Source organism: Epinephelus fuscoguttatus, linkage group LG4, assembly GCF_011397635.1.
Source record: "Epinephelus fuscoguttatus linkage group LG4, E.fuscoguttatus.final_Chr_v1".
In the NCBI taxonomy this organism is placed as follows: domain Eukaryota; kingdom Metazoa; phylum Chordata; class Actinopteri; order Perciformes; family Serranidae; genus Epinephelus; species Epinephelus fuscoguttatus.
In genome coordinates, this window is record NC_064755.1 from 21,334,138 (window position 1) to 21,357,655 (window position 23,518).

The following is a 23,518-nucleotide window of genomic DNA, read 5'->3' on the forward strand; positions in this document are numbered from 1 at the left end:
GTTAACCACAACTTTTACTAATCTCGCGATATTTATTGAAAGCTGTGTGTTTTGGTCAAAATGTTGGTCACTCTGATTTTCGTTGCTGTCCACACTCACCAACCACTAAGCTCGTGACCGCGCGTTTAAAATTCAAGCGTGGCGAGGAAGACTGTAGTGAACGCGCACAGGAGGCTTGACGTCACTGAGGCGCCCTGGCTCTCCTGAGCCGCTGGTACTGCTGGCGAAAAGATGGGAAAATCAGATAGACATCTATCGAGTATTTAACGTAAAATGACGGGTTTGCAGCCGATTTCCGATCGACAGAGGATTCAGTAGTGGCACCGGTCTGAGCTCCACCAGACAACGAGAAAGGTAGTTTGTTTGGAGAGGTTTTTCACCACTGGCTATTGTGTTAGCGAGAAAAAATAGAGGTTCTGGTTGACCACATAAATTGGATGGACTAGCCTCCATATATCACGGCGAGCTAACGTTAAGCGTATTTGCATTTGATATTTTAGCTCTCTCCTTGATAGTCACCAGACTCACAGCTAGGTATGAGAAGCTCTGAATGAAAAAAAACGAAGCTTCAAATGAAAAGCCGTTCAGTAGAGGTGGGGAAAATGGATATGGTTTGATGTGGGTGTCTCCAAAGCAGACCCTGAACCGTATCGTTAGGCTTGTGCAAAAGGCTTTGATTTTGGTACAGTGTGTTACATTTTGACACCACATTTTATGAACTTATCAAGTCAGCTATCTAGCTAATAATTTGACAGACAATTATTTCAATTTGCCTTCAGTTGTACGAGCAGTAAGATTTTTTTCCTGACAATGTCCACCATGGACAATCCCTTTTTCCCTCCCTTGCTAGTTTTAATCCATAGCGTCAGCACATTGGGAAATGACTGGGAGCTTCAGGATTTATCCCGCAGACAAAATATACGAAGTATTTTAAATACATGTCAACTAAACGACAACTATTTAAAGATAACACGACGTTAAAAGTAGAAATGTCAGGCGTTACTGTTAGCCGGTATGTTAACGTAACGTTAGCTGCTAGCAAGGCCACGCAGACTACCCAGTGTTAAATGGCTGGGGTGGAAATTCAGTTAAAAACCAAATATGAATCACAAACCAACATAGTCTGACACATTTCCGTACATTTAAACCCGCTCGTAACGCTATATTTCGACATTTTAAGCCAAGTTGTGTGACAAGGCTGACATAACGGTTATGACTTACCAACGGTTACAACGATACAGCATTTAACTTAACCTCTGTTGAGAATAAACCTAAAATCAGTGGCTCCAATACTGTTCCACATCTGTGTTATCAGGTAGATATAGTGTATTTATATGTACATTATAGATGGACTAGCAGTGACTTTGTCTCAAGGAAACCATCTGAGAATAATTTTGTTCTTAGACATGACTTTAAACAGTTACATAACTGTCTGTACTGCAGGAGGGGATCCAGTTAAGACAGTGAAAACAACAATGGACATCCTCAATCACTCTCATTGTGCTGTATGTTAAAAAGTCAACCAAATATTAAAGGTACTAGTTACTATTTTCAGTGATGTAGTGGTAGATTAGGAGGTGGGTGTACTACTAGGTAGATGGAGAGGTTGCTGAGGAGAAGGTGGGTTTACGCTCAAATGTATTTCCAACGGCTTTTTGGCTGATTGGTACGTATACTGAAAACTGCAAGAAATAAAGGTGGGCATACCTTGTATACTTGCATATACCATCCACTACACCACTGCCCATAGTGCTGGAGATAGATACAGACCCCTTTAATGACTCCCAGTGGACTGCATGTTGTTTGATATGGGGTGGCTAGAGTTTGATGCAGATGCAGCTGGATTTTGATACTGCATGTGGTTCTTGTCTTATCAATTGATAACCAGTGCTTTATTCATGCTATTGCCGTGCAATTTATAGAGAACAACTGTGCTTTTTTTGCAGATTGGTGTCATTATTTGTAACACTGGATAGCCCCTGTTGGAAGAGGAAATCTGTCAGCATTGTTTGCCCCAGAAAGTGGAGAGCATCAGACCTCTATTCTATCATGAACATTGCACCCGTCAACTCCAGTTGAAGCAGGATCACCACCTCATATTCACACAGCTGGTGACAGCCCCAATCACAAAATCGGCAAGAATTTATACAGATACTTGGGGTCATAAGTTTTGCTGTCAGCTCCATTCTTCTATTTAGCAGAAGATGTACGGTAGTGCCCGCTCTGTTGGCAGAGGGGATGCCAACCATAGTGGTGGAAGAGATGGAGGTGGCACCGGTAATCAAGGATCTGGCCGCTCCCCTCGCCTTCCCCGTTCTCCTCGGATGGGACACCGTCGTACCAACAGCACTGGAGGCAGTGGAGGGGGTCCTGGTGGAGCAGGAGGCAAGACGCTTTCCATGGAGAACATCCAGTCCCTCAATGCTGCGTACGCCACCTCAGGACCCATGTACCTGAGTGACAATGAGGTGGCCATGGCAGGCGACCATCTTCCCAAAACTGGTGGGACAGTGACGACCATGGGGAGACAGAGGGTGACCTATGGGTCAAGGGGTAGTAGCAGTGGAGTCGTGGCTGCTAGCACCCCCAACATCTCCACCACAGTGCCAGCCAATGCTGTGCTGCCAGCAGGCATGATGGCAGGTGATGCTCTGGCTTTTGGGGACCACCACATGGCCTCCACTGTGCCCCACTCTCTAAGGCAGGCCAGAGACAACACAATACTGGACCTGCAGGCCCAACTGAAAGAGGTATTTTGTTAATTTTTCTCAAAGTCTGCAGATTTTCTCTGTAAATAATTTGGAATTTCTGATCAGAGGTTGACTTGCTTGGTTCGACAGACCACATCACAGCATTTGTGTTCTACTCCTTTTTCCTGCTTTCTCAGGTTCTGCGTGAGAATGAGATGCTGCGTCGAGAAGTGGAAGTTAAGGAGAGCAAGCTCAGCTCCTCCATGAATTCTATCAAGACTTTCTGGAGCCCAGAACTGAAAAAGGAGCGAGCTCTCAGGAAAGATGAGGTTTCTAAGATCACTGTCTGGAAGGAACAGTACCGTGTGATTCAAGATGAAGCACAGGTCAGTGTTCCCTTGTATTCATTTCAATAGATGTTTTTGCTTTAAAATTATCCGTGTCTGATCTCATCAAGTTATTTTTATCAATCAAAACGGAGTCATCAATCTGCCGAGGTCGAACACGTACAGCTGTAAAAAATGCATTTCACCTAGTGTGTCAGCTTTAGTGCAAGTGTGTTTCTGTCTCGTTCTTCTCTCTCTGCTCAGGCTAGAGGCAGGTTTTTAACATCTAGTTAATCCTCTTATATGCAGCTATATGCTCATGCTTAATAGATGAAAGAGGCCGTAAGTCTAATGGCTGCATTAGCAATTCTGTATGTTTTAGAAATCGCTGGATGTGGTGAACAGGAGGAAAATGTGGGGAATGTGCAAATTTAAAACTGTGTATGTGTGTATTAGTTTAACCACTGCAGAAAATAAGAAACCAACTTAAGAGTGTTGTCACAAGTTGCAGTAATAAAGGAGCAGTTTTAAATAGCACTTTTATGTGTTGTTTAAGAACAGCAGTTATACATTTGTCTTTCAAAGGAAGTCCATATAAAAACTTTACTTCCAACACTTTAATCATATTTTCGAAATATCAAAATGAAGGATACAACAGTCTACTGGACTGATTAGAGTTGAAGTTGTGTTGCCATTCATTCAAATACCTTCATTTCTGATTTCAGCAGCAGAAACCCAGCATTTTCATATGCCCTCCATTCCCTTTTTATTACTTTGGTGACAATTTTTCACAAGTTTTTTTATTTCCTTGGCTCTAGATCTAAAGAATAGAGACACTAGCTTTGCAGAATTTGAGTCCAGTTCCTTGTTCAGCAGTCTGTGTCAGCACACAACACACTGTATGCACAAATTAAACAAAAATGTATTTCGTAAGAATAAGTGAATAAGTACAGGCACGAGGTTTGTGTTAAACCCTACAGTTTGTTGTGCAAATTGTGCAAATTAAGTGTCATTAATCAAGAGAAATAGTCTTTGTTTCACTGCGATTCTTAATGGATGGGCAGATGTGTATAATTTGCTGTTTTCACTCCTGCTGAGTCACAGAATCACACTGTGGACTAATTCCCAGTAATGCCCGACTAGCACAGAACTAATCAGTGGGTGCTGTAATTTAAAGATGTCTGCTTTCATATGTCAGCCTCCACCTCCCACGCTGGCACGCATGCAGCAGAAAACACACACACACACACACACACACACACAACCACATACAAAGGCATTTGGCTAATTACCACCTTAGTTAAGCTGCATGCCCTCATTATGTGTAGGTCCAGTGCATACGTCTGCAATTGTATGTTTATGTGTGCCATTTCTGTTTCTGTGCTCACCATGGTGATGCGAGTGCTGGTCACAGCTTTTCCAAAAATCCCTTCTGCAAGGCAGTTAGGCCCGTCAGTCTTTTTGATAAGTATCTGCTATTATCTAGTCTGTAATAGTGTGTACCACCTAATCATCATCAGTTATTTCTTGCGAAACCCTCCTTCCCACATATATAAAATATCACATTTATCACAGGATGTTGTGAGTTGCCAGTGATCAACTGTTGTGTTTTTTCGTGCTTGTCCGTGCATGCATCTGCCTGTGTTTATGTGGGGGGGGGTGGATCAGTGCAGTCACAGCAGTGAGTCAGCCTTAGTCACGGGGTGGAGAGGGTGATGGAGAGGGAGGGTTAGTGAGAGGAGAGGTGAGAATATTGGAGGGAAGAGATAGGACAAGAAGCAAGGTATAGATGAATAGTGTGTGTGATGAGGAGAATAGTGTGTGTGATGGGGAGAATAGTGTGTGTGCTGGTGGAGGGAGAAGGAGAGCATGACAAAGGAAGAAAAAGGGAGGGGGCTGGAGGAGGACAGAGAAAAACGAAGGCAGACACTGACTTCTCTCTTTGTTCTGTCGTCTGCAAACGCTCACAGCTGGTTCAGACCAGAGTGTAACACAGCCTTGTGTCACTGTCTCACAGCAGCTCTGCCAAGTGTCCGTGGCGTCAGATGCCACAAACAATGCAATACTATACGGGGCTGATTGTGTTTCACCACTTGTATTTCTCTGGGCATGAAACGTAACACTGTCCACAAAGCCCTGCTGTTGTGGGTGCATCTGTCAGGGCACTGCTGAATTTTCAGTCATGATTAGAGCCTGATTTTTAACATGCTGTAACACAATATTCTGACAGGATCCATAACAGTAAAGTGGGATGGGAGCATCCCCTGTGTTGTTCAGATAATCAATATACATACATTTCCCTCACCTCATCTAACCCTCGTGTAAATCATTTTGTAATAAAGTCCAACAAACAAACAGAAGACGAGATGAATGTCAAGAAATACATTTGTGTCTCTTGATTGTTTCTAGCATCTTCAGATGACTGTTCAAGCTCTTCAAGATGAGCTGAGGATCCAGAGGGACTTGAACCAGCTGCTCCAGCAAGACCCCGCCATCCAGGGCCGGGACCTGGCCCTAACATCTGAACCCACGGAGGAGAACTACCGACGGTTACAGGCCGAGCACGAGAGGCAGGCCAAAGAGCTCTTCCTCCTCAGGAAGACCCTGGAGGAGATGGAGCTGAGGATCGACACACAGAAGCAAACCCTGGGAGCCAGAGACGAGTCCATCAAGAAACTTCTGGAGATGCTACAGAGCAAAGGTGGGGTTGAGCCTCAGGAGAGACGTTTGAAGCTAATTGATCCTACCAAAGTATATCACCCTGGCTGAATGTTGAAGCCAGTGCAGAGCGTTGCTATGGAGCAGTTGTTGTTACCCAGTAGTTTCTAATTTGTTTGCAAAACAGCATTTAAGACAACAGGAAACCAAGTCACTGGGTTTCTTTCACAAACATTTTTGATCTCAGGTTTTGGTTTCGGGCTATCATTTAAAGCTGTGATGGTTGCAGCTTGCTTTTTCCCCCTCAGCCCCACCCAAGCTCTTTCCCCAGCTGGCCAAATATAGGTTTCTGTGCTCCATAAACTAACCACGATGCATGCTTTAACCTAAGCATGCTTCTCAGGCTAGGAATCTCTGACTTCTTCATGCAGAGGCCTTTGTATAGGTGTGTGTCCTTTGGTGACACAAAATATCAGAGACATCATACTTTACAAACCAGATGCAGGAAACTAAGAGGAAGCCCAAAACCCATTTAAACATCACAGAATATCTTTGATAGATGAAATGAATGTCGTTTCACCTACTTCATCATGGTAACCAAGGTGTTGCACACTCTGTCTCAGGGCCATCTGCCAAAGCATCAGAGGAGGACCAGGAGCGGACTAGGAGACTGGCTGATGCAGAGATGCACAGACATCACCTTGAGAGTTTACTGGACCAGAGGGACAGAGAGATCAATGCACTAAGAGAGGTAATGTCCAGTCCACCCATGGGAGATGTAACATTACATTTCGTCATTGTAGTTATTTTTACATACATAAAACGTGTTCGTCTTCATCTGTCAAAAGGAGCTGCATCGTCGTTACGAGGGAACCCCTGAATCCACCAAAACTAAGGCTTTACAGACTGTTATCGACATGAAGGTGAGGATTTAAATAAACGAGTATGAGTGAATATGTTTGTGCAATGTCTGATCGCACATGTTCATGCTGTGTCTGTGAATTCCTCTTCATCAATCCCAGGATGCAAAAATCAATTCAATGGAGCGGGGCATGAGAGACATGGAGGAGGAGCTGCTAATGCTGAAATCCAATGGACTCCTGAGCTGTGAGGAGCGTCAGGAGGAGATGAAGCAGATGGAGGTCTACCGCAGCCACACGAAATTCATGAAGAACAAGGTCCGTGACAGCATGAGATGGAGTTTAATTTGACTGAACTGTTGTGGTAAATCTTAAATTTAGAAGTGAGACTCAGACTTTCATTTTCCTCCCTCCCTCTTTTTCCCCCAATGGTCTCGCCTTTTTCAGATGGAGCAGGTGAAGCAGGACCTCTCGAGGAAGGACACCGAGCTGCTTGGTTTGCAGACCAAGCTGGAGACGCTCACCAACCAGTTCTCTGACAGCAAGCAGCACATTGAAGTTCTCAAGGAGTCCCTCACTGCCAAGGAGCAGCGAGCTGCCATTTTACAGACAGAGGTATGTATGTACTGTTGCCCAGAGGACTTTGGCATAGGTGTAAAGCAAGAGCACTTTAGAGGTACATATGTTGTGGAGCGAGGAAAAAGACTCGTCCTTTCTTCCTCTGACCAATAATACTACAAACAAAAGGACAGATGTTACCACTGAGGTTGGGTACTGTTCACAGTAAAACCGATATTAGAACCTGGAATTTGGTACTGGAACCCAACAGTACCTTTTTCTCAGTACTTTACTTTTTCTTTAATAACAAAAATGTAATTTTTGAACAAGCTGCAGGGGTGATGTAGTAGACTAAAACACAGCTCTGCTCCTCTTGTCTTTTGTAATCACACATAGAGGCAATCTCTGTATGTCTGTCTGTGTGTTTATGTGCATGGGCGTGTGTGTACTCGTATAGTAGTGACACTAGGCTGTAAAATAATATAGAAGAGAAAATAGACGGGACACAGAAACTCTGACTGGCTTCCAGGCTTCTGGGCACTTCACAGCACTTGTACCTCTTGTCTAAACTAGTTGTACTAATAAATAGTGCTACCCACTCAGAATGACCCAACAGTAGTGATAGATCTATTGGAATGGGCCACGCCCTCTATAAATATAGCTAAAAGTAGAGTAGGTAGTTTCATCAAATAGGAAATATCTGTAAGAAGGTACAAATTCCTTTATAAATATGGTTAAAAGTATGGGTGTGTTTTTACTGGAATATACTGTTTCAGCTCTTAAACCCACTGCAAATGCGTACATCGTTTGGGTAGGTCATCCCGAGTGGTATTGACATTTGGTACCTATGGATATAATGTGAATCGTTACCTTGTAGTAGCAATGTAGTTCAGTCAGTACCCTTAGAAGTACTGAGTTAAATACCCAATCCTAGTTACAATATGTGAAGGACGTTTTCCTGTTTCCTTTGCTTTTGACCACTTTGATTTTGTGAGTATGACACTTTAGTTGGTCATTTCTCCCTGACCAGGTGGATGCCTTGCGCCTGCGCTTGGAAGAGAAGGAGACAACTCTGAATAAGAAGAGCAAGCAGATACAAGAAATGTCAGAAGAGAAGGGCACGCTCAATGGGGAGATCCACGACCTCAAGGACATGCTGGAGGTTAAGGAGCGCAAAGTCAATGTGCTCCAGAAAAAGGTGATTTGGACTAAGAACTGTTTCAAAGATTGTGTTGTCTGAAATGACCGCATGCATTCGTCATCCTTCTAAAATGTGTGTCCTGTGGTTGATGTTCATTTTGACGAACGGTACTTGTGTTTGCTCGCAGATTGAGAACCTGCAGGAACAGCTGAGGGACAAAGAGAAGCAGATGAGCAGTCTGAAGGAGAGAGTAAAGTCTTTGCAGGCGGACACTTCCAACACTGACACAGCTCTCACCACACTGGAGGAGTCTCTTGCAGAAAAAGTGAGTCTATGTGTGCACAAATTGTACATTGTATTTATTTTCTGAGTCCTTATTTGTAGCAGCGTATGTATGTTGATCAGTTATGTCTGTGAAGGCAGCATGTGAGATGGTATTCTTTACCTCCTCCTAGGAGCGCATCATCGAGCGTCTAAAAGAGCAGCGAGACAGAGACGATCGGGAGAGGACGGAGGAGCTTGACTGTAACAGGAAGGAACTGAAGGAGTTGAAGGAGAAACTGAGCTTACTGCAGGGAGACCTGTCAGACAGAGAGGTGAGAAATGCTTGCAGGAACACGAGCTCGCACAAAGACAGGCAAACTCTTGTTTACTGTGATTCTATTAATACAGTGAAACATTACTGTCAGCTTTTTTTCCATTAGTCTTACTTTACGATGAGTCATGGGTGCCTGTATTAGATCTAATGTATTTTCAGTCTCTTCAGTCCCATGCTCTGTTAGTTCGATAAACTGGAAGAGGTTCATCTCTATTTCTGTGTATGTGGGTGTGTGTGTATGTGCAGACGTCTCTGCTGGACCTGAAGGAGCATGCATCATCCCTGGCCTCCTCTGGGCTGAAGAAGGACTCCAAACTCAAGAGTATGGAGATCGCCTTGGAGCAGAAGAGGGAGGAGTTACTCAAAGTGGAGAATCAGCTTAAGAGAGTGAGATCCTCACATAAAGAAACCAGACAGCTCTACATAATGCTGCTATATGTTTACTTTTATATGACTGTGATTTTGTTTGTTATCTAACCCCTAACTGTGGATGCTGAATACAAGTGCTTGCTAACCAGCTTCCCATCCTTTGTCAGGCTCAAAACGCAGCCCTGGAGGCTCAGGCTAACACTGAGCTGGCCGAACGCATTAAGAACCTCGAACAGGAAGTGGCCCGCCACAAAGAGGATTCTGGGAAGGCCCAGGCTGAAGTGGACCGCTTGCTGGAGATCCTTCGGGAAATGGAGAATGAGAAGAATGACAAGGACAAAAAGATCAATGAGCTGGAGAGGTTGGTGGAAACGTGCATGTTGTAGTCTCTCTCAGAAGTCTTTTCTTTTGTGTGCCATGTGTTCAAGCTTTGGCCTTGTTATTTGAGAGTAGTTAAAAGGGACAGTTCACCCCAAAAATATATATTATTCTTCTCTTACCTGTAGTGTTATTTTTTAATCTAGAAAGTTTTGATGTGTGTTGCCTAGTCTTGGAGATATTGGCTGTAGAGATGTGTGTCTTCTCTTGAATATAAAGGAACTAGATGGCACTTGGCTTGTGGGGCTGTCAGATTTGACGTGTATCGCTTTTATCGAATGTGTGTTAGTTTTATGTGCAGGTGGTTTGTGTTCCTTAGCCCGGGTAGTGTCTTCAATATTCACAGTGTATGTATTTTGTTGTGACTTTGTGTTACAGAAGTTAATGATTGAGACTTTTGCTTGCTGCTGTTGTTGTTTTTTTTTTGGGGGGGGGGGTTGGGTTTTTTTTGGTGGTGTTAGATGGCTTCACTCTGCTTTCTATTTCATCCCTGCTATCTTGGACTTGTGACCACTGTTCCTCATGACTGATGGAAATTTTCCTTCAATGACATCATGTCCCTCTGGAGATTGTTTCCCCGAGCACATAAAAAATGGATTCTAATGTCATTTGGCTGTCTACCATTTTGCATCCTGGTGGCTCTGAGAGCTGATGTGCTGAATGTTAGTTGCAGACCTGTTATACAGATATAATAGTTTGCATAGGCAAGCCATCTTTCTGCTCTCTTTGTCTTGCACTTGTATGTGTATGTGGTCAACCATGAAATCTTATGACGCCAGAGTCACCACATAATCCTCCAGCTGATGTGAATGAGCCCCCTTCCCCTCCTGCTTTCTCTTTTTCCTCACTTGATTCATCTTCCTGGTCTGTTTTTCTCTTTACTGCTTTCTTGCGTTTCACCGGAAATCTCTCACCCCACCAGTTTGGCCTCCAGGTTAGTATCTGCTCTTTTTCTCTCTTCCCCGGCCCCAGTATCCTTTTATTCTATTTTGTTCTCTTCTCACATTTCGCTCCTGAGTTTCTCTCCACCTCTTACCTCGCCATAGTATGTCATGCCACAAGCAACTGCCTTGTCTTGACATATTGAACTCTTTGTCTTCCCTCTTCTGTTCATGCCCGTTTTTCCTCTTCTTGCTCTCTTATTTTTCCTGTCTTTCACCTTGAGTAAAATCTTACATTGACTTTGTGCAGGGCTGTTAAAAATCTGGCCAAATTAGCTCTGTAAGGCTGTGGTTGTTGAGTGTCATTTCAGTGTGTTTTAAAAAGGGTAGATTCTCATCATCTGACATCTATTTATGTCCACATTTGATTTGCAAATGCCTTTCATTTGCTGCCTGATGCTGTATTCACTGACAGTTGGCTACAATCATAACTGGCATCAAAACATTCAACATGGGTGATCATTGATGTGGCAATATGTGAGTCAACAAAACATTAGAATTTAAATATTAAATATGCTTGCTGCACTTGATGTGCCATTTTTGGAAGTAAAAAGCTCTCCCGTTGGAATCAGACAAATTTATCTGGTGCATAACTGTACTTAACATAACATCTCTTTTCAAATTGAATTTAAAAAAAAACCAAACATTAACATATAAAGTGGGACCATAGATTTAACCCATACATGTACATAATGTGTAACTTCTCCAATGTATGCTATGGTGCTCCTGTAGGCAGATGAAGGACCAGTCGAAGAAGGTGGCGTCTCTGAAGCACAAGGAGCAGGTGGAGAAGAGCAGGAACGCTCGACTCATGGAGGAGGCCAGGAAAAGGGAGGACAACATGTCCGAGAGCTCCCAGCAGGTGAAGGTGGGGCATGAGTGCAGATCCCTCGTATTAACCTTGCATTAGAACAAAGTCACTAGATCAGTGTCCAAAAAACCCCAACATAATTTGACCTCTTCCTACTCCTGTTGTGAAGGACACTCTGCGTCAGAAGTCAGAGCGTATAGAGGAGCTGGAGGAGGCCCTGAGAGAGAGTGTTCAGATCACTGCTGAGCGAGAGATGGTGCTGGCACAGGAGGAGGCTGCCCGCTCGCTCCAGGAGAAACAGGTACACGACTCCTCCAGAACACACAGTGGTGGAAGAAGTATACAGATACTTTACTGAAGTAAATTTAGATATACCATGGTCTAAAAATACTCCAATATAAGTAAAGGTCCTGAATTCAAAATGCTACTTAAGTAAAAGTAAAGCTGTATTGCCAGCAAAATGTATTATAATATTCTGTTTTTTATTACTAACACATATAAGAGCATTTTAATGTTGTAGTTCATCAATGTGGAGCCAATTTTAGATACTTTGTGTACCACTAGATTGGTAGTAAAGTACTGCATCATCTCATATAAGCATATTATATGTTTTTTTTTCCTTTCTTTTTATTTTTTCAAACCCATATTTAACCAGGTAAGTCCCGTTGAGATCAACAATCTCTTTTACAAGGCAGACCTGGCACAGACTGCAGCAAACAAAAAGTTTCAGCCGAACAACCACACAATAAAAAAAACAAAAGATACACAGTAACATGTAGAAATATTAGAAGACCTGCGCACAATGATAAGACACAGCGGACCCATTCATCCTTGTACTTGAGTTCACGTAGTTTTAACTCTTTTTTTAAAGTTTGTTCCAAACGAGAGGAGCAGAGCACATAAAAGCTTTCTTTCCCAGCTCAGTCCGAGCACTTGGAACAGACAACAAAACTGAGTCTTGAGATCTCCGACTATAGCTACAATCAGATCTCTGTTCAGTCAAAGTACAAGTGGCTTTATAAATGAACAAATACCAGTGACTGAGCCTATGAAAGGTTAAAGAAGGCCAACCAGCCCTGAAATAAAGCATAAAGTGAAGAGTGGACTATGATATACAGTATTAATGTACAAAAGTAATCAGTATTTCCCATATATGCATTAGGCTTATTATCAATCAAAATCAAACCCCACTAGATAAGGGTGCTTCGATTGATTTGCCACAGATTGTTATCGGTCGATATTCGTTTAGGACAGTAGTAATAAGTTTTGGTTTTAATGTCATTACTCAAAACCCTCTTCAACTAATTGGATACAGTTTTTATGTAGGTAAATTGTATCTGTGTTCTACTTGTTGCCCGCAATCAAATGTTTTTACAGGCAGTGTTAGAGTCACAGTATTGATTGAAACACTAGATTTCAACAGTTAGATCTGCCCCCCTCCTGTTGCAGGGGCGATTATAACAGCATATGGGGTATGACAAGCATTTTATTAAGCATAAGTTGACCTCTACAGCTGTGTACAAATATAAATCTGAAGCCCTTCTTGTGTCAGCAGAAACACTAACTGTATTCCAATGGTGCAAAATAAAACTGAGGCCCCTCAGCACGCCTGCTGGGAAAAAATCCAAGGGGAAACACTGAGTAACTAAATGTCAGATAAATGTAGTGGAGGGAAAGTGTAAAGAAATATAAAATGTAAATGCTCTATTAAAGAACAAGCATGTCAAACTTATACTTAAGGACAGCACTTGAGTAAATGTACTTAGTTGCGTTCCAGGACTACACACACACACACACACACACACACACAAGCATGACAAAGCAATATTAATTATCCCAAAGGATCACACATACGGTACCTCCATATCTTCACACATCTATAAACAGAAAAAAGAAACGCCTTCATAAACTGAGATTCTTTCTCCCTCGTCTTTTTGCTGCCATTGTGGTGTTTCTCATCCTCTCCTCTCCTCTCCTCTCCTCTCCTCTGGCCTCCATCTCTTTCTCAGTTCTTTTATCTTTGCTTGTCGTTTTCTCTTGTTTTCTCTCCGCTACACACTGCCTCTCAGAAGCACTCACTCAAACCAATGCATGAGTCCAACCTCGCCCACTTAAAGTTGTCAAAGGTATGAGCCCAGTATGTGCGCCCGCCATCAGTGAGCAACAACACTTAACAGGGGTGGACACAACAACAGCAACACCTCCACAACTCATGCGATAACACAACAACCCTGCAGTACGTGTGACGTTTGATCATTTTGGGGGAATTTGAGTTTGATGTTGTTGAATTGCATTATTTTGTAAGGTGTTGCTGTTTCCAGCCTGTGTAGTATTCATGCCATTTTGTTTACCTGCTGTTTGTTTACATAGCAATGCAGATTAAACAGTCGGCTCATACATCAAGTAGCCAATAGAAATGATCAATTGGGAATGGATTACTCTTTCATTCAATCACTTGTAATAAGGGTATGTACTGATATGAAACAATGGTACTCTTGTGCCTTTGTTAAATGAATACCAGGTAAATAAAATTTCGTGCTGTAGTTCTTTAATGGTATCTGTGTTATAGTTGACCCCTAGCCCTTCCCAAAAGCCCATATGAATTCTGCTGCCCCTGCCTCATATTAGAGCACTTTATACTGGCAAGTCAAACAAAGAAGCTTTCTCTGTTGGTTTTAGGTAAGTTTTACTCAATTTGTGATTTAATTGTTGGTGTGTGTGTGTGTGTGTGTGTGTGTGTGTGTGTGTGTGTGTGTGTGTGTGTTCGTTCCCAGATGGAGGAGCTGCTGGGGGCCATGGAGAAAGTTAAGCAGGAGCTGGAGTCCATGAGGGCCAAGCTGGCCTCCACCCAGCAGTCTCTGTGTGAGAAAGAGGCGCACCTCTCAACCCTGCGAGCTGAGCGTAGGAAACACCTGGAGGAGGTGCTGGAGATGAAGTAAGACACACACACGTACACACAAGGGTAGAACAGACTCTGAGTATCGATTTCTGCCTTCATCTTGTAAAATGTCATCCTATTCTGGCCTTCCCCAGCTGGCAGGATGATTTTCTGCAATGAATAATAAATGATAATTGAGCTATTTACTCGTGTGGTTAAATGCCATGTTGTTTCATCCTCACCAAACAGGCAGGAGGCGCTGCTGGCTGCTATCAGCGAGAAGGACGCTAACATTGCCCTGCTGGAGCTGTCCTCCTCTAAGAAGAAGAAGACCCAGGACGAGGTGGTTCTGCTGAAGCGGGAGAAGGACAGACTGATGCAGCAGCTCAAACAGCAGGTGGGATGGGGGCTGCTGGTGTCTGTGGAGGGGAAATCATGACTGAGATGTTCCAATAGTTCAGAGAGCCTCATTGTGATCACACACATTCATGTTATTAGCATTTATCTTTCCTAAACGTCCCTCACACGGAACATTTTCAAGAGTAGGGACTAGAGCACAGGGACTGGGTGTTTGAAGAGAAAAAAATTGAAGAGACAGTTTTTCAGAGACAATAGTTTGTTATCATCAGGGACACTGCAGAGATGCATGCCAAATACCAGTAAATTATGTCTCATGAGGATTATCTGTCACACGAGGGATTAACTTTTTCTGCCAACAGTATTTGAAGTTCCTGGATTTAGATTCAAATCATACTGTCTCTCTCTGTCTCACTCTTTAACCACAAGCCAATTAAACAGTAAAGTGAAACAATGGCTCCTTATTAATCAGGGTTCTGTTTGTTTCTCTGTACGCAGGCTCTGCACAAAGGTTTTAGACATATACAGTGTTTTCCTCCAGAATCATTTTTGGAAATTATAATTATTTTCACGTGGTCAGTTTATTTTGAAATATAAACTGGGGCTATTATGTAAAAGATAAAGCAAGATTTAAATAGAAACCAGTAATTACTTCACTCAGTGTCCAGTTCTGTTAAAAACAGATTGAAAGCAGTTATATACACATTTATATTAAATGTTTTACATTTTTAAAGGTTACAGAGACTTTTAAGTTTTTAACAATCCCGGGGGCATCTATTCGTAGCTGCAAAATGTTTCCTCATCCTCAAAATATTTGAGTTCTGCTGACTTCTGCTGTGATGATGGGACCTGTCTGTTACGTTGACATGTCACAGTAGGACAAACACAAGTGTAAAATAAATAATGAATTCTGTGTAGCTGCTTCAGTTACAGGGTCCTGGTATTGTGCGTGCTGGTTCACTGTCATACTGTCATGGGATCAATAAGACATTTGAATAGAAACACCTGTGCTTTTCTTACTGTGAGTCAAAAGGTGCTCTCTGAAAAAGGCTTTTTGTCTGATTCTTGTCGGCATAGCTGGACTTGATTTGAGGCTGTAGCCACACCCACAAACCTCACAAAACCAATAATGCTATTGAATAAAACTAGTGTAGTGTCTGTTCAAAATGTGCTTGGCCTCCAGTATTGCTGCTTGCAGCTTTCACTTGACACTGCAGTGTCCTTGGTATTGAGCAATACACCTGCCATGACATAGCTGCGTCCCCTTGCAATGCTGGTGTACGTTTCATTTGAGTGCAGAAGCTCACACAAACATTTTATGACATTGATTAAGTTAAAACGCTGCTATTTTCAAGAACAGAAGCATTTATCCTGAAAGTTACATCACTGTTTGATTTTGCAACAGTGTCACATGGCCAGGCTTTCCGGTCTGTCTTACTTTATCTGTTCTTGAATGCTCTGTAGTGAGTGATGGAGTTGCTTAGCAGTGTAACATTCAATAGGGCTTCCCTCTGGGCTATGGTACCAAAACCCAATGACAATATGGCACTGGTTCCTATATGACTGGTACCTACCAGACTGAATCATAATGTTTCAGTGCCAGATTGTGTGCAGCTAAGAGAGAGTGTGAGCATGTGTATGTCTGATGATAAAGCGTGAAAATAAGGCTCCAGTGACGAGAGCAGAGAGTATAAAGATAAACGTAGCAGTGCACTGTGTCTACAGTTTGTCTGTCAGTGAATAAATTCTACAATTCCCAAGACAAGTTCCTGCGAATTGCTTGCCACCAGTTGATTACAATGAAAGGGGTTTGCCTCAAAGATCGCAAGCAAATTTAGCCTAACATTTTTTTAAAGTATCATTTTATAACTAGTATCCCAAAAAAAACAAACAATACTCAGCTCTAATGCCCTTTCAGTACAGTACACTGTGTGGACATAAAGCACTACTAATGAATATGTCCCGTAGGTCACAAGCGCTCACACTCAACACTGCACTCCCTTTGCTTTTCAACAAAACACCCAAGTATGAAATTGATGAAACTGAAATGACTCAAAGAGACACCTTCCATGTTAGTCAGATGTTGTAAGTGATGGCCAGGACTGCTTATACATGAGTAACTTTTCCATTCCAGCTTCAGCTCTTCATTTTGTAACTCAAGTGTTTTTTATTGTTGCCATTTTTATTTTACAGACTCAGAACAGAATGAAACTGATGGCAGACAACTACGAGGATGACCATCTGAAGACTGCTCCTGACCAGACAAATCACAAACCCTCTCCAGATCAGGTAGCTCACCCACCTTTTATTTAGAACAGCTTCTCTAATATTTCTGCAACTAATTTGTTAACAATGTAATGTCTGGAGGCTGAACTGGTGTCTATCTGAAGGGAACTATAATTTTAAAATGGAAGTTTTTTTCTGTCGTTTTAACTTCTCTGTTTGTATACACACTAACCAAATGTTCCTTTGTAACGCGGCGATTGGCTTACCTTGTGGCTAACAGGATGATGAGGAGGGTATTTGGGCGTAGCCGACCTTTTGCCCTCCCCCTCTCTCTCTCTCTCAGCCATTTTGTTCAGAAGGGTGAGCTCGTATGAGAAGCCAGACCTTTCACACACCTTTCTTCATCGCTGCTCTGTGGCATGTTGACTTGTCATTTATTCATTGTGGTTTTGCCATTCCTTCCATTGTCATCATGGCTGGCTTGGTCTTTCTGTGAGAAAGACATCTTACCACTCATCCTACGCCTTTAACACTGTTCATTTATTGCTTTTTAGTGGCTTAAGGGATGTGGTGTGTGTTTGCATGCACAAGCTAAGAGGATGATTTTAATCCTGGCTCAGTCTCGTTACCTCAAACTGAAGCATCATAGCTTTGCATGCCCCTGCACTGACGCTGATGATTAGCTCCTCACATTTTGATCCACACAAACAGGTGTTGCATTGGATAACAGTTTGAACCTCTAATCAGTGGTTGAGTACGACAATTTGCTGAGCTGCACATACACACAAAAAAAAAAAACAATCCATACATACTCTAATAATGCATCCAAGATGGCTGGCTCTAATGTGAGATGGTGATGGTTTCAAAAGCGTGCATGCAGATGATAGTGTTTTGTTTTTCACTCTTGTCTTGTCGGGGTCTTGTGCTTGGATCTTTCATGATATGCAGTCATTGAAATGGAAGCATTACCAGTCCTTTGTTAAACATCTTATGTGTAGACTTAAATGTACCCTTGTCTCTCCTCTTTTTACTCCATACTGCCTCACACTCTCTTTCCTTTCATCCCGTCCTGCAGATGATACCCCCTCTTCTAGCCCTGTCCCAGAACCGCAGTAAGCTCAAGCTCTACATCGCCCACTTGACAGACCTCTGCCACGACCGGGACCCCAGCATCCTCAGCCAGCTCACGCCGCCCTCTCACTACCACCACAGCGACCCCGAAGACTGGGAGGAGGAGCTCCAGAAGATGAGTGTCGAACAGGTAGCAAAGGAACTGTCAGTCGCTCTCAGTTATTCAGTGTAACGTGTAATTACCAATTTGTATTTTTTTTTCCAAGTATATAAATTACAGGTATAATGGAAAAAATAATCTAAAGAAAGCATTTAATTTGCTTTTAAATTAATAATAATTGAATGAATTGAACTAATTTGGGGCACATTCAAGATAATAAGAAAGTTTTTACTCATTTTACTCCTTCTTGATGTCATGATTTGGATTAAGATTTTGTTTCTGTGCATTTAAAAAAAGTCAGTTTGGGAGTCATAGCAGGCTCCAATATTGTGTTTTAATTTGCATGATGATGGGGGCTCTCTATTCTGATATCAGTGTAGTATCTGGCATCAGTAGATGCTCATACAGATGGAAATCCGTTTCCATGCAATCAACAAGTATGAGACCAGATATACGAATTTTAGGAAAACGTGCAGAAAATGCAGAGTTCCACTGGTTGAAAGTCTGTTGAGAGAAACTAATTCATGCTTTGTCTCTCCAGTTGGAACGAGAGCTGGAGGTGTGTGAGAAGGAGAGCGGAGAGCTGCAGGAGTACGCCAACTCTGTTCTCCAGCAGATCGCAGATTACTGCCCCGATATCCTGGAGCAAGTTGTCAATGCCCTGGAGGAATCATGCTGACAACTCTGACCTCGGACCCAACCCGGCTGACACCTGGTCGTCACATAATCTGTAGCTGAGCACAGGTGCCGCTACCTCCACTCAACGAGGCACCTGGAAGTACAAGCGAAAGCTGGGGCATTATTTCCCCCCGCTGAGCTTCTCTTCCTCGCTCCCCTCGTCCACCCTGGAACAAACTACCACGACTCCTAAGTGCTTTCCTGTCTCATGTGTCTCTAATGTCAGGCCTGTAAAATCGAATTAGGGATGTTCACAAAGTCGAAATGTTGTCAAATATGGCACTTTGAGCAAATATCAGATTCCACACTGCAAAGCGGGTCCTCTTGTTTTAATGACAGCTGTGGCCGATGGTGCAGTCGCAGTGGGAAGAGAACTAAAGTACACACCTAATTCTATATCAGGTAGGCAACAGCTTCCTTGAGGTTCATAAAAAGTCGAAAGTTCACCCTTAATTGTCCAGTGTGTAGGATTTATGGGGATATATTGGCAGAAATGGAATATAATATAATAAGTATGCTTTCTTCAGCTTATAATGACCTGAAAATAAGAATCATCCTCTTTCATGGAGATTGCCAAGTTGCACTATTTTGTTTCTACAGTAGCCCAAAATGAACAAACCAAAAGCTGGCTCTAGATGGGGCCATTCACATTTTCACGTCAGCCACCGTAGTTAGCAGCCCCTCAGCAAAGAAAGCATCGGCAAAACAATTTTTTTAAAAGGTGAAACCGCTTTATTCAGTATTTCTACCAGCTTAATCTCCTGATCTGTTTGTTTTGGAGAGGAAGAGACCTCTGCGGTTAAATCTTCTTCTAGTTAAAACCCCATGAACAATGAAGGAATTAAACCCAGGAGAAGTTTCAGCTGGTTGCAGTCTGCAATCCTCACCACTAGATGTCACTAAATCCCCCCAAATCTTGCGCACTGTTCCTATAAGCATTTGTGAACTCACCAAAATTCGATTTTTTGTTTGTAGTATACTTAAAAAAATATTGCACACCTGTAAGTCTGGGACAGGTGCGTTGGGACAGAGAGGATATGAGATGAAAGAAGCAAACTTCCGCACAAAGTCTTGGAGCATACTGCCAACCTCCCTCTCCCTAGACGTCATCATTCACAGCAGGAACTGCTAGATCAAGCACAGTTACCTCACCCACTTCTATCTCAGTCTTTTACCCCTTAGATTCCTCCTGCATATCTTTCAAGTCAAAAGGGGTAAACATATTCCTTACATGGGGCAGGAAAGCACTTCAGCCTTAGAGAACTGGGGAGCTGCTACATCTTGAGGGGAGCAGAGAGAAGCTCAGCTCAGTGGGTAACTCATGGAGCCATGTAGATGCTTATTTTGTAATGTAGTCAGTGTTATCTAACTAGCAGGTTGGAGTCACTAGTTAGATACACAGCTACTGGTGGCTGAATATCTGAACACTTAGGAAATGCCACTTTTTAACCAAATATAAATGCAGCATGTTCTCCAAATGTTTCTCTCCCAGCTCCGAGCTGTGGATAATTGTAGCCAGGATTAAATTGTAGGTACGTTTTTTTTTTTGTTTGTTTGTTTGTTTGTTTTTTACTGTGTAGTCTGTGGCTGGGTCACTGGCACGAGAGGGGGATCAAGGCCTGAGCTTTGACGACGATCAAAGGTCAGCTTTTAGTTACACTATGTTCTCAAATACAAACGAGAGAGAGAGGAAACAAAAAAAGAAAAGCTTTTATTCTCTGAGACGTATTAATTTTAAGATGGTTTTGCACACAATGTCCACTTGTTTATGAGGTATGCAATGTTTCTTTTGAGAACGTTCTAGTGGCCTTGGAGCATGCACAGAGATCAGTACTGGACCTAATGCAGGGATATTTATTCCTCTGTAATATTGGTGCTAAGGCATGATGTAAGAACTTCTGATCTGATCCACTGATCATTCAGTCTCATCCAAAGTTTCTATAGATGTTACTTAAAGCCCACCTGATCTTTTAGTTCGTCGACTGAATCACCGAAGAATACAAACAACGCCCCATTTTTTTTCCTTGTATTTTTCAGATCACTTACAAACAAACGCAAGTGATGCCTCCTTTATCGTCTTTTTTGAAATCTTCAGGGCTGAGGTTTTTAATTACTAAGTGCATCTACATTTGCAGGAAATGAAAGTCACTTTTCGGCAGATTTTGACTTTTTAGATCAGTTTGTAAATAACGTGATATTTAACACGTACAGTGACTGATTAAAGGTAATTAAGTGGAAGGTGTCGTGAATTCTTTAAAAAAAAAAAAAAAAAAAACAACCTGAGAAGTTAAAAGCAGTGCAGTTGTCTTTTGTGTCTAATTTTGTCCTCGGGGCAAAATGTGTGTGTGTGACAGTACTGCCATAACTTGCGGAAAGTCATGTTCTATAGAGATATATATATATATATAAATATAATACATATATATAAAAATGTTTACTGTATGGATATGCATTGAATGTTTGCACAGAATCTCAAAGAGCGAGCTGCTCTGAACAAAATGAACATGGAGTTAAGTGTCCTCAGCAGACACTGAGGAAAGAAGTGTCAAAAAAAATCTTTTGTGTCAAAATAACGTGAACTACAAATGTTTTCAAACCGTGACTGTGTGATGGGAGAGTACTTTTCTTGCATTTATTTCTAATCGTCATTTTTTATATATTTTCACCGCACGGTGATGTAAATGTATTATCCTGAGATTCCAGTGTTGTCGTCTTTTCTTCTTACCTGTTAAGTCAACGGTTTTTTGTTGGTTGATGTCAAAGGCAGACTGCGCCTGATGGATAAAAATAAGTCTCCAACCGTCACGGCCCTCCTGCTGTTATACGAGGAACATAACGTTACAAAACAAAACTGCATCTGGAAGTTTTCTAACAAACTTCCTGTGTATGGTCACAGACTCATTTGAGTGGACTAACAGTGTGTCTCACTGAAAACAAAACACATCCACTGGTTTCGCAGGATGTTAGTTGGATGCTTGTTTTTGTACCTCTTGTCTGTCAAACCTCTCGGAGCGGAAGTTAATTCCTCTCCGTCCCTTTTTAACCCCTCACCTTTCACCACTGGGTTCAGAGAGAAGAAGAGAGCATTTTTTAAGGTGTTTAATACCCCTTACTTTGGCCTGTGTGTCCCCGCCCTTGCCTTAATGTCTTGTCATCTCTTTTTCTCGACTCTTTATTGAGGAACACAGAGCTGATTAAGGGGCTTCTGTCACATTCATGGTATCTGTTCCTTTTCTTTTGCATTTGTATAAGAAATGTACTGCCTTCTGTCTGTTCGTGTTAAGAATCAAAACTGTGTAAAAAGAAAGCAAAACAGACATGTTTGTGAGTTATTTGGATTTTGTATGTATGTAAATAAATAAATTATAAGCCTTGGTTTCTTGCAGTTTTTTTTCCCAAAACAAGTCAGATAGACATCACTGTTTACTTCTTACTTATACTGTAAGCTCCACCTAAATGCTTTAATAGTAGTAGCATGGTATACCTTTAATTATCTGCTGTACAGGATTGTTGGTTACCATTTGTAAACACGCTTGCCAGCGCAAGTGAAGGTAGAAGCCAACCCCAGATTCCCTCTCATTTGGCATTTTGCCTCAATATATTTTAGTTTAACGTAGCTGTGTCTTGGATGCCTGCTGTGTATTGTCTGGCACATGGTTGCTAACTTTTTATAAAGCCCTGACCTCACCTGAGCACTGTGGGGGTACAAAGTCTAACACACACACACTTCTAGTGGGTCATAACTGTGCAGGGATTACTTCTGTATGAGTCTATACTTTGTTTTTGTTGGGGTTTTTTTGTTTGTTTTAAGGGAAATCCTACACAGTACAGTATATCCTAAACCAGTCTGATGACGAGCACTGACTGAATTCAGATTGCCAGCTGTAATAAAGTTGAATTAGAGGTTACATCTGGTAGTCTGTAACACATTTATTAGTGAAAACCAAAATGTAGTCGGTATAATTACAGCCCCTTGTCCTCACAAACTCATGGGGAACATGCACAATAGTTGAGAGTAAGTAAGGAAAGACACTGAGATCTTACTCAAGCGTAGCAAAGCAGGGTGGAAGCTTGGTAAATGGGGCTTTGAACTCACATTCTGGTGCATAGCTGTGTATTACTAAGTTTTTCTACTACCAGTGGGATTCAACAGGAACCACACTTAGTTCTCCAAGTGTAAATACATTTCTCAAAGTTGACCTTTTTTCATTTAACACAAATACTCAAACATCATCCAATGTTTAAATGTTGTTGAAAGGTGCATAAGGTGTGAATTCCCTTCAGCTGTCCAAGTTGAATTGGTATTACCCCCTGTGAAATGATTTAATGATTATCTCCATTTCATTATTCACTCTAGATTTCATTTAGTGGTAGCCAAGAATGGAAGTAACAAATTACATTTTCTCTTGTTGCTGCAACAACGTGATTTTTGTGGGTACTTTTAAAACTCTGTAATTTTACTTTTAGTTAAGTACTTTTAATCACAAGTGTCATACTTTGGTACATTTCAATTTACGTCTGATCCTGAGTTAAAACAAACGTCACATGAATCAGTTGTGACAAAATGTGTGGGAAGAAAATCACCAGCTGCAGCAGAGAAGATGGTGCAGGTGTGTGCAAGAGGGAAAAGCTGGACAAATGTGACTGCACTGAGCTGACATTTTACTACAAAAACTGTGCAGTTTGTGGCTGCATTTGCTGTAGTCTAAGACAGCTCCATGCTGTCTGCATTAGTGATGACTTTACTCTGCTGGTGATTCTATAAGAAGTGTCAAGTTAGTTCATTCATGTAGCTTAATAATGCTTTTTGCACCCGCA

General features: G+C 42.0%; 1 protein-coding gene across 2 annotated transcripts; it reads left to right on the forward strand.

Moving 5' to 3' along the window:
* Nucleotides 1-129: 129 nt before the first annotated feature.
* On the forward strand, nt 130-22,066 carry LOC125887312 (ELKS/Rab6-interacting/CAST family member 1-like). Of its 2 annotated transcripts, none has more exons than XR_007449159.1 (20): nt 130-354; nt 1,947-2,750; nt 2,888-3,076; nt 5,426-5,717; nt 6,298-6,425; nt 6,523-6,597; nt 6,697-6,852; nt 6,982-7,149; nt 8,123-8,290; nt 8,421-8,558; nt 8,689-8,829; nt 9,078-9,218; nt 9,368-9,561; nt 11,252-11,387; nt 11,500-11,631; nt 14,105-14,265; nt 14,458-14,605; nt 16,759-16,854; nt 17,072-17,151; nt 17,867-17,976. XR_007449159.1 is itself a non-coding variant. In XM_049574012.1 (20 exons), exons 2-20 carry the CDS (start codon nt 2,205-2,207, stop codon nt 18,699-18,701), a joined length of 3,333 nt encoding a protein of 1,110 aa, XP_049429969.1. In that variant the 5' UTR covers nt 134-354; nt 1,947-2,204; the 3' UTR covers nt 18,702-22,066. The 2 variants fall into 2 exon arrangements, 1 of the variants encoding a protein (XP_049429969.1); XM_049574012.1 differs by lacking the exon at nt 17,072-17,151 and adding an exon at nt 18,564-22,066 and having other exon boundaries at nt 134-354; nt 17,867-18,052.
* The last annotated feature ends 1,452 nt before the right edge of the window (nt 22,067-23,518 follow it).